Raw genomic sequence first — 12821 nt, 5'->3', positions numbered from 1 at the left:
CTGTCCACCGCCACCACCTTGGTCACCAGGTAGCCAGGCTCTGCGGAGCGGGGCGCCAGCTCCACGCCGGTGGAACCGTCTGTGGGGAGGGCGGGGTACAGGATCTCGGGCGCGTTGTCATTCTGGTCCAGCACGAACAGGCTTAATGATACATTGCTGCTGAGGGGCGGGTCCCCGCTGTCGCTGGCTGTTACCAGTAGCTGCAGGTCTCGGATCTGCTCATAGTCGAAAGATTGCAGCGCATACAGGACACCGGTGTCAGAGTTGATGGAGATGTACGAGGATAGGGGCGCCCCTTGCAGCGTGTCCTCGGTCACAGAGTAAGTGACCTGGGCATTCTCCTGGCTGTCGGGGTCGTGTGCAGTCAAGGAGAAGATGGAGGCTCCTCTCAGGTTGTTCTCTAGGATATACGCTGAGTAGGAGGCACGAGAGAATGTAGGAGGGTTGTCGTTAATGTCTGCCACGTGCAGGGCGATGTGAGTTTCAGTGGACAGAGGCGGTGTTCCTAGATCTGAGGCCATCACTGTGATATTGTAGATAGAGACATTTTCTCGGTCCAAATATTTCCTTGTCACTAATCTATAATAATTATCTATTGACTCTTCTAATTTAAAAGGTAAATTATCACGTGTGTAACAGACAACTTGACCATTCTTTCCAGAGTCTTGGTCATGCACACTCAAGAATGCAATTACTGTTCCGGGAAGAGAATTTTCTAACACTGGGCTAAACAAAGACGTAATGATCACTTCTGGTCTATTGTCGTTTATATCTTCCACCGAAATGAACAATTTGGTCCTCCCCAGAAGTGCCCCCACATCTTCGGCTTGTATTTCCATTTCATAAAACGAACATTCTTCATAATCTAGACTTTTTGCTATTGATATTTCCCCAGTATTTTCATTAAGCTGGAATAACGGAGTTTGTTTTTCATTAATTTTCCGGAATTTGTATGCCACTTTTCCGTTGATTCCCTCATCCGGGTCACTGGCTGTTACAGTAAGCAGCCGCGTGCCTGGGGGCATGTTCTCAAGGACTTTCACTCTGTAAATCGGTTGAGCAAAAACCGGGGCGTTGTCATTTGTATCCAGTACTGTCACATGAATGCGCACTGTGCTGGAGCGACGCGGCTCGCCGCCATCTGAGGCCGTGAGGACCAGGTGGTGAAGAGCCTCTTCCTCCCTGTCCAGGGCGCGCTCCAGCACCAGCTCTGGGTTTATGACTCCATTGTCTCCAGTCTGCACGTCCAGGGAGAAGTGGTGATTGGGGTTGAGCTGGTAGCTCTGGAGGGAGTTCACGCCCACATCCGGGTCAACAGCTTCTGGGAGTGGATAACGTGCTCCAGGAACCGCGATTTCGTTAATTTTTACTTCTAGATCTTCGATCTGGAATTTCGGGTTATTATCATTAATATCAATTATTTCTATTTCTATCCCAAAGAGTTTTCCTTTATCCTCAACCAGGATGTTAATATTTATCAGACACCGCGGGCTCTGAGCGCAGAGCTCCTCCCGGTCTATCCTGCCCGCGGTGACCAAGCTGCCGCTGCGCGGGTTCAGAGCAAAGAGCTGCGTCCTACCTCTGGAGATGATACGGACTCCGTGCTTCGCCAGCTCCCGGGGGTCCAGCCCCAGGTCCTTGGAGACATTACCCACGAAGGAGCCTTTGTCCGTCTCTTCTGGCACCGAGTAGCGAATCTGTCCCCTCCCGATTTCCCACAGCGTCCCCAGCAGCGCGCACAGCAGGATCAGCTCACCGCGTCTGGGTCGACTCTGTGGAGCGGCCATTGTTATTTTGCTGCAGAATCTCCTCAGAATCTTCACTGCGCATAAGTGGGTCTTATTTAGTTTCTTGCCGCAGCTATGGAGATGATAATCCTCCGGAAACCTGGAGTGCCTCCAAACAGGGGTGGGGTTTCGCTACATTCCAGCAGTTAGTTTGTGGCATCTGCGGGTCTTTGCGAGGTGTGAGATCTGAGTGTTTTCGGTTGCATTTCTCTCCCAGTAGGTGAACAGCGGCGCTTAGAGTCCTAAATAGTTACTGCACTGAGACACAGATTACTTCTAAATGTAATACTCTACTAGATTACTGAGAAAAAAATACCATCTGCTTATTACTTTGTTTTGAATTTATTTGATTTATCCCTAAACCCATATTTTAAAAGAAACAGCCAAAGAATGTGAGATGAAGGTTTTATTTAGTGTTATTAAATGATCAGATTAGATCAGAATGATCCAGTAGCATTGGATTAAATTACTTACATTTTTGCAATACATTTGGTCTTAAAAAAATAACATGATACTTTCATTTCCCACTGTGCTCTAAGCTTTATTGTAAATGTCTCCAATATATACTAACAAATAACTAAGAACTTCAGTTGTCACCAGAAATGAATTTATCTTGAGACTAAAATAGACCTACTGGAGATGACTGACTCAGAAATTGTTTTATTTGGTTTAAACTACTTAATCATTTTAGAAGCTTTCCATAGAGTTGTTGCTTTTAAATTATTCTTCTAAATGCCACTTGAATTACATGTTGATAATGTTTTCAAATAAAAATTGTAGAATTTCAATAGGATAAATGCTTTTACCATTGCAGTTTTATGAGATATTATATTGTTTTGCTATTTTATTTACATTGTTTATATTTTTCTATTTGAATACTTGAAAGGTACAGATGAATATATGATAAAAAGCAAAGCTCCATCCCATCCCTTTCACCAGAGATGATTAAACTTAAAGCAGACTTGACTTTTTAAGGTAGACATATATTCTAAAGTTAACTTTACCTACATTAATACTTTGATCTAAAGAACTGCAAAAAGTAATGACTATATAATACTTACTAAGAAGCCAAACAGTAAGTATGACTACAAAAAATCTGTTTCCCTTCAAGACCAGCCTGGGCAACATAACAGATCAGCCTACTTCACCCTTCCTTTGAAGAATGGTATGATAGCTTTTTCACTGACTAAAACTTTCTTAAAACAATTAATGAAATCTGAAAACTTTATATTTTCCTGTGAATATATTATGCATATGGAAAACTGGGTAGACAATGGAAACTATACCAGTTAAATTAGTGAAGAAAAATACTGTCTGTACTAAAAACAGAGAAATTAGACAGGTCTGGTGGCATGAGCCTGAGTTCCAGCTAGTCAGGAGGCTGATGCAGAAGGAATGCTTGAGCCCAGGAGTTTGAGGTTGCAGTGAGGTATCATTGTGCCACTGTACTACAGCCTGAGTGACACACAGGGACTCTGTCTCAAAAAAAAAAAAAAAAAAAGAAAGAAAGAAAGAAAGAAAAAGAAAGAAAGAAAAAGAAAAAAGAAAAAGAATCAAAAGAGGTTTCCTTCCTTCGGCAATTTGTAAAGTAGCCATTAACTGAAGCAGTTGCTTAGAGATACCTAGCAAAAGGCTCATATAATGTTCCTTCATATTTTGTATATATTTTGTATGCACACCAGATTGGCAGTTTTCAAGACTATATTTCTCCCCTAGAGGTAGCAGGATGATTAGAAGACCCATAGCTATATTAGTTTAGGGCTGCAGATAAGGCAGTTACATATTATATATTAGGGCTGTGTGTGAGAGGGACAACAGACACAAAACATTGTCTTTTCTTTGATGGAGGATATGGAATGAGCTTGAATACAGATTAATCCTGAAACTCCTATGTTGCAAGTAAGGAGATTCTGCTTTTGATCTTCTCATGAGCATAGCAGACCCTTTTCTAAGTAAAAGGATCACACACACACACACAGCGTACACTGCATATAATCACAAGGGGTCCATGGACATAAAAATCCAGTTGACTCCTTATTCTAAGAGCTCTTGAAACAAAAGGGAAGTTAATACAAGAAACAGTAGACTACTATGGAGACTATACCAGTTAAATTAGTTAAGGAAAGTGTTGCATTTTAGCTTAAATTCTTTGACTTTATTATTTTTATATTTATGGTATGTCCAAGCTGAAAAAAGTATTCATCATATATTAGGCAACAAGAAGGAAAATGTATGGGAAAAATCTCATTCACATTTTAGGAGAGAGCCCATAACTATCTAACATTTTCACTTTGTGGTTAAAACCACACCCTCATTGCTTTGTAAATCTAAGCTTGGCTAAAAAACAAACAAATTTTTGGGCCATTGCTCCTACTTCACTCCTCCTTTGAAGAATGATATGACAGCTTTTTAACTGACTACAACTTTCCTCAAATGATTCATGAGATCTAAAAATTATATATTTTCCTGCAAATATGATATTTTCTTGTGAATATGGAGAAATGGGTAGGCAATGAGAATTAAGTTATACTTAAAGGAAACTCACCTGATGGGAAGTCAATTCACTGGAATTACAAAGTGGAAATAAGGCTCTAGATGAATCACCGCAAAGTATGTCTTGTCCTGAACTCAACTGTTCACTACATTTTAGGAAATTAAACTCCGTCTTTCCTGTATGTGCAACACATAGGTTGTAGGAATAAGGCAAAGTCCCTTCGCTGTAGTTGGGGGGAACCACGGATTCGGATTTAACACAGTGACCAGGCTGGAAGCAGCTCCAGGCGGCGGGGCTGGAGGAGCGTCGCAGGCGCAAGGCAATGGCCAAAATCATGGCCAGGAGGAAGAGCACTGAGATCAAAGCCAAGGCCACCACTAGGTAAAACTGCAGCTCAGCCTGGGGGTCAGAGGGGTCGGGGCGGTCAGTGATATCCGGCAGCACCTCTTGCAAGCTGTTGGCGAAGACCAGGTGCAACGTGGCGATGGCAGAGAGTGGTGGCTGTCCACCATCACGCACGGCGACCAGCAGGCGCTGTCGGGCCGCGTCCTTGTCGCCCAAGGCACGTGCCATGCGCACTTCGCCCGTGCGCAGCCCCAGACTGAAGAGCCCGGGCTCACTAGCCTGCAGCACGTGGTAGGACAGCCAGGCGTTGTGTCCTGAGTCTGCGTCCACCGCCACCACCTTGGTCACCAGGTAGCCGGGCTCTGCAGCGCGCGGCACCATATCGAAGAGCGCAGAGCCATCGGGACCCAGCGCGGGGTACAGCACCCTAGGCGCATTGTCGTTGCGGTCGCCCACCAACACGCGCAGGCTCACGTTGGCGGTGAGCGCAGGCGAGCCCTGGTCGCGGGCCTGCAGTGTGAGTTCGAAGGCGCGCAGCTGCTCGTGGTCGAAGGCGCGCTGCGCGAACACCACCCCGCTCTCTGTGCTTATGGACACGTAGGATGACAGCTCCCGCTGCTCCAGGTCACTGGCCACGATGGAGTAAGAGACTTGGCCGTTAGGCCCCAAGTCAGGATCGGAAGCGCTGACTTGTGAAATAGAGGCTCCAGGCGAGTTGTTCTCGGCCACGTAGACTATATAGGAAGACTGTGAGAAAACCGGAGCGTTGTCGTTTACATCACCAATGTGCACGGTGATGCTGAAACTGGAGGAGAGGGGAGGCTTGCCCCGATCTGTGGCCGTAATGGTGATATTGTACTCTGGATTCTGCTCGCGGTCTAGAACAGCATCTGTCACTAATTTATACGTGTTTCTTGAAGAAGTTAATATTTTAAATGGCACATCACCTTCCAATTTACAAGTAACTTCACCATTGTGTCTGGAATCCTTGTCACGGACTTTGAGCAAAGCAATATGTGTTCCTAGCTCAGCGTCCTCCATAATTAGGTTGGGTAGAGACTGGAATATCACTTCTGGGACGTTGTCATTTTCATCTATGACTTCTACTTCCACTGTGCATTGTGCAATCATTCCTCCACCATCCCTTGCTTCCAAAACTATGGAATATTCGTTGACTTCTTCAAAATCTAATGTATTTAAAACAGTAATTTCCCCAGTGTTAGAGTTCAGGTCAAATTGGGTGATCTGGTTAGCTTCACTGAAAGAGAAAGTAATCTTGGCATTGACACCCTCATCCTGGTCTGTGGCAGTCACCTGTAGCACCGTGGTCCCCGGGTACACTTTTTCTGAAAGGCTCACCCTGTATACCTCTTGACTGAACACTGGAGCATTATCATTGGCATCAGTCACTAGAACTTGTATCTGTGCAGTGCTGCTTAGGGGTGGAGCTCCAAAGTCCAAGGCAGTCAAAGTCAAGTGGTAAGATTTCTGCTTTTCTCGGTCCAAAGGTGTCTTCAATACCATCTCAGGGTATTTACTACCATCTGATTTCTCTTTATTTATCAGTGAGAAATGATCACTGGGACTGAGTTGGTAATTCTGCAGTGTGTTGCTACCAATATCCGCATCAAGGGCAGATCCTAATATAAATCGTGTGCCAGGCTGTGCAGACTCACTTACTTGCAGCTCAAAGGAATTTTGCGTGAATGTTGGCGTGTGGTCATTAATGTCCTCGATCTCCACATTCACGTGAAAAAAGTTCAGTGGATTTTCAGCAACAGCCTCAAATTCCAGAGCACAAGCTGGATTCTTCCCGCATATCTCCTCCCTGTCTAGCCTGCTGCTCACAAGCAACTCCCCTCTCTCTGCGCTCACGGTGAAGTAAGGCTTCTCCGAACTGACGCGCAGTTTTCGAGTCGGTAACTCCTGGACGCTGAACCCCAGGTCGGTGGCGAGGTTCCCCACTACTGAGCCCTTAGGCATTTCCTCGGTAATCCTGTAGCGGATCTGTTCACAGAGCGCGGGGCAGAACAGAAGCAGCAGGAAGAGAAAGAACATTGGCAGCCTCTCAGCCCGGCCCACCTTCCCGGCGCAACTCCCCATCCCTCTTGCTCTCCTCAGCTTGCTCACCAGCCTGGAGACGCCGGGTTACAAATAATCTCTGTGTTGCTGTTTTTCGGATCTCCGAAAGGACTTTAGTTCCAGTTCCAGTTCAGTAAAAAATTCTTCTTTTTCAGAGGAGGAAGCAGTGTAAAGGCTGGCGCTGGGGAGTCTGAGCTGGGGCTGCCCCGGAAAGCGCGTTGCGGCTGCGCGAGGAGATCTGGAGGGCCAAGCTCTCCACTTTGGCCAACAGCGGCACCCAGAGTGATCACTAGGAAACTACAGCCTCTGCTGCTTCAAGTTAACCAGTGCAGTAATTATAATTGTGTGCCTAACTGAAAGAACAAAAACTACATGGATATGTCTATATATTTAATGACGTCTAAAAATGTACTCTTAGGAATGCCTTCATCCCAACTTTGAAGATTTTTAGGCAAATCATGTAGATTAAGTACATAAACATCTGTCTATTGACATAAGCTTTCCCCAATCTTCAAACATGCACTATCTATATAAAGATAGCCATAACGCAAACTTGGCCTAAACCATCTCAGAATACAGTAATTTTCCATACTTAGTCATTAGAAATATACTGGATACATTTTATCTTTCTTTCATTATTCCTAACATTTTCTCCACTTTTGTAAGTACCTCCAAATTGATTTATTTCAACTTTTTCCGGAGAGTATCAGTAATGCCAAAACTGCCTTTTAGAAGGTGCAACTTATACTTATCTTCAAATACATCTGCTTTCCCAATATTTTCAGTGATTTCATTACAGGAATATTATGTGATTCTCATTTCGATGATCACAGGCAATAGCCTACTCCTCTCCTCATTACACAATTATTTTCCTGGTTATGAAATACAACATTCATCTTCAGAGTTATCAGGGGCATAATACATAGCCTCAAAACACAAAGTCACTGAGATCTGCTGCACCGCAGCACTGCTTCCTACCTCTGCAGGTATTTTACATTCCTTGGTGACCTCTGAATTGAAGGAAACAATCCCTGGAAAATTTGATTTTAATAGCTCACTGAGTTTGGTGATTATTTCTCTCCGTTGCTAAAAACAATTTTATGCATCTAATAAATTTTTGTCAGAAGATTTTCTTTCACAAAATACCTTATAACCATATTTCTGGCATAGGACCTTCCCTCAGTAACATTGTTAGTGTCAGCAACATTGTCTGCTACCCCAAGTGATTGTACATCTGAAATGTGAACACTGCAGAACTTGTAAAATATATCCCCCACATTATCGTACAGTCTATCATGTGCAAAATACTACCGAATACAACACTAGTCTAAAAAGAAGTCTTTTTTTGAAAAGACAGAATCTTGTTATATTATCTAGGTGGGCCTCCAGTTCCTGGGTTCAAGCTGTCCTCTTGCCTCAGCCTCCCATGCAGGTGGACTATAGCTTGCAACACCATACCTGGCTAAAAGGGTCTTTTTAATTAATACTCAAAGGTCTCTGGAATCAAGATTACTTTGTCATCCACCCTTTCTGGATGACAATCACTTGATATATTGAGTTTTACTAAAATGTTACACAAAAGAATACGGAAGTAGTTAATCCCAGATTGGGTTATTTCCAACTGAATTTTTCAGTAGACCTAATAAATAAAATCAACTACTGGTCTAGGATCTGTGTACATAAGACGGTCAAGGGTTTGAGTAAATGAGACAGTTGAAACAAAGCCAGTATCCCCAATCTCCCACTTTGATAGCCCACAGACACACTTCACCTGGCTGTACCACTAAAATAGCACACTGGAATTCTCTGTTAAAACATGCAATTGCCTATGTCACAAATGCCAATTACAACACTTGAAATGACATTTCATTTGACATATTTTATTGGTTTTGTCTGATGGCCTTTAGTGTGGCATCTGTCTTTGATATAGATCTTAGTGAAGTGTGATACACACACATTTCATTCTTTAGGCATAAATCTAACCTTCTACTACCACCCCATTAATAGGTCATTATACTGTAAGTAGGTCAAGAAGCAATCAAGATTTTTTAGGACCACCAAGCTGAGGTACATGGAGGCAGATTCAGGCACAGAAAAAAATCTTCACATGGAAGAAATCTTTCAGAACCTTTTATGTATTTAAGTGCAAAAGAGAATCCTGAGAAGGCAGCTGAGGTGTGTTTTATTCCTGCTAACCTTGTGCAATATGAAAGACTCGATTCATTCTAATTTATAAAACATATGAGTGAAGAAAGTAGGTTGGAACATAGATTGGAAAGTAGGTGGAAATTATAAAATGTGATAGTCCACTTTTTCATAATCTTGTCCACAGGCTTTCACTAAAGAAATGCTATAACCTATGTGTTCTATATTAAAGTGTCACAATGAAGGAAACTGGTAGACTCAGTTTTATCTCTACAAAGTTTTTAAAATCCCTATTTTCAAAACACTTGTTTTGCAAAATAATAGAGAAATATCATGCAAACAAATTACTCATGGAAATAAAGGAAGGGCTGGGCTCACCTGAATAGTTGGCACTTTGTCTTTACATTCATGAAAACCCACAGATGTTAGCAAAGAATCATTTTTCTCACAGCTTTCCTGGCTGATAAGTGTGTCCGCATAGTTGGGCTCGGGGAAGATCAGGTGACTCTTCCGAGAGTCCGAGGTGAGGGAGACCTCGTGGGAATAGGTCTGCAGGAAAGCCTGCACCCCATCCATGCCCACATAGTGCGAGGTGGGCACACTTGCCAAGCCACCTTCTGAAGCCTGCAGCCGGCGTGACTTGAGCCAGCGCCGCAGCCTGAGCGCCAGCAGTACCAGAACGAAGGCTACGAAGATGCAGGAGACTGCGGCCACCGCCACCACCAGGTACAGCATGAGGTCAGAATTGTAAGGACCGTTGGAGGGCTCAAGGCTGCCCAGGTCGGCCAAGACTTCGGGGATGCTGTCGGCCACAGCCACGGTGAGCGTGACGGTGGCTGACAGAGGAGGCTGGCCGTGGTCCTGGACGGCCACCACGAGGTTCTGCTTGAGCGCATCTTTGTCCAGCAGGGCCCGCGCCGTGCGCACCTCGCCCGTGTGCAGCCCCACCTCAAAGAGTCCTGGCTCGCTGGCCTTAAGCAGGAGGTATGACAGCCAGGCGTTCTGGCCTGAATCTTTGTCCACTGCCACTACCTTGGTCACCAGGTAGCCGGGATCTGTGGAGCGGGGTGCCAGCTCCACGCCAGTAGATCCGTCTGTGGGGAGGGCCGGGTACAGGATCTCGGGCGGGTTGTCATTCTGGTCCAGAACAAACAGGCTCAGTGACATGTTGCTACTGAGAGGCGGGTCCCCGCTGTCTCGTGCAGTCACTGTTAGTTGTAGTTCTCTCAACTGCTCATAGTCAAAGGATTGCAGCGCGTACAGGACGCCAGTGTCAGAGTTTATGGAGACATAGGAGGACACTGGTCCCCCCTGGGTGGTGTCTTCAGCCAAGGAATAAGTGACCTGGGCATTCTCCTCACTGTCGTGGTCCTGTGCAGTCACTAAGAAAATGGAGGCCCCTCTGGGGTTGTTCTCAGGGATGTAGACTGAGTAGGATGAGTGGGGGAAGGTGGGTGGGTTATCGTTGGTGTCTGCCACCTGCATGAAGATGTGAGTTTCCCTGGACAAGGGAGGAATTCCATCATCTGTGGCTTTCAGTGTGATGTTATACAAAGAGAGTGTTTCCCGGTCCAAGTTTTTGGTTGTGACCAATCTGTAATAATTATCTATTGTTTTTTCTAATTTAAAAGGTAGATTTTCTGGAATGGTGCAGGTCACCTCACCATTCTTCCCAGAATCTCTGTCTTGTACGTAGAAAAGAGCAATTACTGTTCCAAGAGGTGTGTCTTCAGGGATTGAGCTACTTAAAGACGTCATAATCACTTCTGGAGCATTATCATTTACATCTAAAACTGTGATCAGTACTTTTGCCTTTGTCAGACTACCAGGAACATCTTGAGCCTGAACTTCCATTTCATAGAAGCCGGTTTCTTCATAATCTAATCCTTCTAAAGTTGATAATTCTCCTGTAAGCGAGTTCAGATGAAACATCTGTAGAAGTTTAGGAGTTATTTTCCGAAAAGAATATGTCACTTCCCCATTGACTCCCTCGTCCAGGTCGATAGCATGTATCGTGAGCAGTTTTGTGCCCACTGGTACATTCTCGGGGACAGTTACTTGGTACTGAGGCAGAAAGAAGACAGGCGCGTGGTCATTCACATCCACCACTGTTACCTGGATGCGGGCGGTGCTGGATCGGGGCGGGTCGCCGCCGTCAGAGGCTGTGAGGACCAGGTGGTGAACCCGCTCTTCCTCCCGGTCCAGCACCCGCTCCAGCACCAGTTCCGGGTACTTAGTTCCATCGTCTCCACTTTGCACAGCCAGGGAGAAGTGGCGATTGGGGCTGAGCTGATAACTGTGGAGGGAGTTCGTGCCCACATCTGGATCCCCAGCCTCGCTTAACGGAAACCGAATCCCGGGAGCTGTATTCTCCATTATTTTTACATTTATTTCTTCTGTCAAGAATCTTGGAACGTTGTCATTAATATCTATTATTTCCACGTCTATAGGGTAAAGATTCATTTTATCTTCCATCAGGATGTTAAAGTTTACCAGACACCGCGCGCTCTGAGCGCAGATCTCTTCCCGGTCTATCCTGCCCGCAGTGACCAAGCTGCCGCTGCGCGGGTTCAGGGCGAAAAGCTGGGTCCTACCTCTGGAGATGATGCGGACTCCGCGCTCCACCAGCTCCTGGGGCTCCAGCCCCAGGTCCTTGGCGATGTCACCCACAAAGGACCCTTTGTCCATTTCCTCCGACACGGAGTAGAGAATACGTCCTGCCCAGGCTTCCCACAGGGTCCCCAGGAGGATGGAGAGCAGGAGGAATCCTCTGTAGTCCCCGCCCCTTGGCTGAGCCGCCATAGTAGTCCTGCTTCTCTTACTTAAGCGCCGGTCTCGGGAAGTGCTTCAGAATGCGGGTGTATCCGGGTGGACCCCTGTGTCTTCGGAAGGGGAGCTCAGAATCCAGCAGGATAGAAGCTTGAGTTTAGTGCAGCCTGGAAGAGGGCTTATCGCAATCTGTCGTTTCTCTGTGCTGTAACACTCGGTGGTTTCTGTGGGATCTCTCGCACCGTTTTTCCCTGGTTGGTGAACAGCGGCGCTCTGAGTCCTTACTAAGTTACTGCACTAGATTGATGCACACAATACACTGATTTCATAGAAAATTGTTTCATCTTTCAAAATTTCCCTGTTAAATTTCTTTGCTCTAGATATCCCTGATAATTTAAAAATCCATTTTAAGACATTGAATTAATGCAACAGTACTCATGGATGGGTGTTTGATAATCTTAGATAATTTTTTAAAAAACTGCTTTGCCTTGCAACTTTCAAGTGACTCTTTTGGGCCCTGACTCACACGTTATTGCACATAGGAAAATCAGTCATTGAAGGCAAAAAGGTAAATTTTATTTAAATACATATGAAAAATTTTACGTAGAAAATATTTACATCAGTGTATATAAATTTTAATTAATTCAGTATTAATTGAACTAGACATCATTAATTGGTTCTAGACACCATCATGCAGGATTCAGAAAGTCAAAATTGTTGTAAAACATATAGACCTATTTTAATAAATTTTTGATTGTATAGAACCTTAGAGATGGTCTAACACCTTCATTTTAATGAGAGGTGGGGAGCCAGACACGGTTGCTCACTCCTGTAATCCCACACTTTGTGAGGCCGAGGCAGGCGGATCACCTGAGGTCTGGAGTTTGAGACTAGCCTGACCAACATGAAGAAACCCCATCTCTACTAAAAATACAAAATTATCCGGGTGTGGAGGCGCGTGCCTGTAATCCCAGTTACTCAGGAGGCTGAGACAGGAAAATCGCTTGAACCCGGGAGGCGGAGGTTGCAGTGAGACGAGATCACACCATTGCACTGCAGCCTGGGCAACAAGAGCAAAACTCCGCTAGAAAGGGGAGGAGGGAGAGAGAAAAGAAAGAAAGAAAGAAAGAAAGAAAGAAAGAAAGAAAGAAAGAAAGAAAGAAAGAAAGAAAGAAAGAAAGAAAGAAAGAAAGAAAGAA

At 44.9% G+C, this 12821-nt stretch overlaps 3 protein-coding genes and 1 pseudogene across 4 annotated transcripts in view; all 4 read right to left on the bottom strand.

Moving 5' to 3' along the window:
* Positions 1-1787, bottom strand: part of LOC105510135 — a 5942-nt pseudogene extending 4155 nt beyond the window's left edge. The window contains exon 1 of the transcript XR_001001528.1: positions 9-1787. The product of XR_001001528.1 is annotated as a protocadherin gamma-A7 pseudogene (transcript). The remainder of the gene's footprint in view (positions 1-8) is intronic.
* The window catches only part of LOC105510150 (protocadherin gamma-A6-like), a 161373-nt gene that overhangs the window by 136220 nt on the left and 12332 nt on the right, over positions 1-12821 (bottom strand).
* Positions 3921-6909, bottom strand: LOC105510097 (protocadherin gamma-B4). Its single transcript, XM_011939698.1, has one exon. The coding sequence runs from the start codon at positions 6727-6729 to the stop codon at positions 4318-4320; it is 2412 nt and encodes an 803-aa protein (XP_011795088.1). The 5' UTR covers positions 6730-6909; the 3' UTR covers positions 3921-4317.
* Positions 8942-11865, bottom strand: LOC105510098 (protocadherin gamma-A7). The gene has a single exon (XM_011939699.1). It carries the CDS (start codon positions 11653-11655, stop codon positions 9202-9204), a length of 2454 nt encoding a protein of 817 aa, XP_011795089.1. The 5' UTR covers positions 11656-11865; the 3' UTR covers positions 8942-9201.

Source organism: Colobus angolensis, unplaced genomic scaffold (genome assembly GCF_000951035.1).
Source record: "Colobus angolensis palliatus isolate OR3802 unplaced genomic scaffold, Cang.pa_1.0 Scaffold183, whole genome shotgun sequence".
NCBI classification, from domain to species: domain Eukaryota; kingdom Metazoa; phylum Chordata; class Mammalia; order Primates; family Cercopithecidae; genus Colobus; species Colobus angolensis.
Note: the sequence above shows the minus strand (reverse complement) of the source record. Positions and strands in the feature narration are given on the sequence as shown.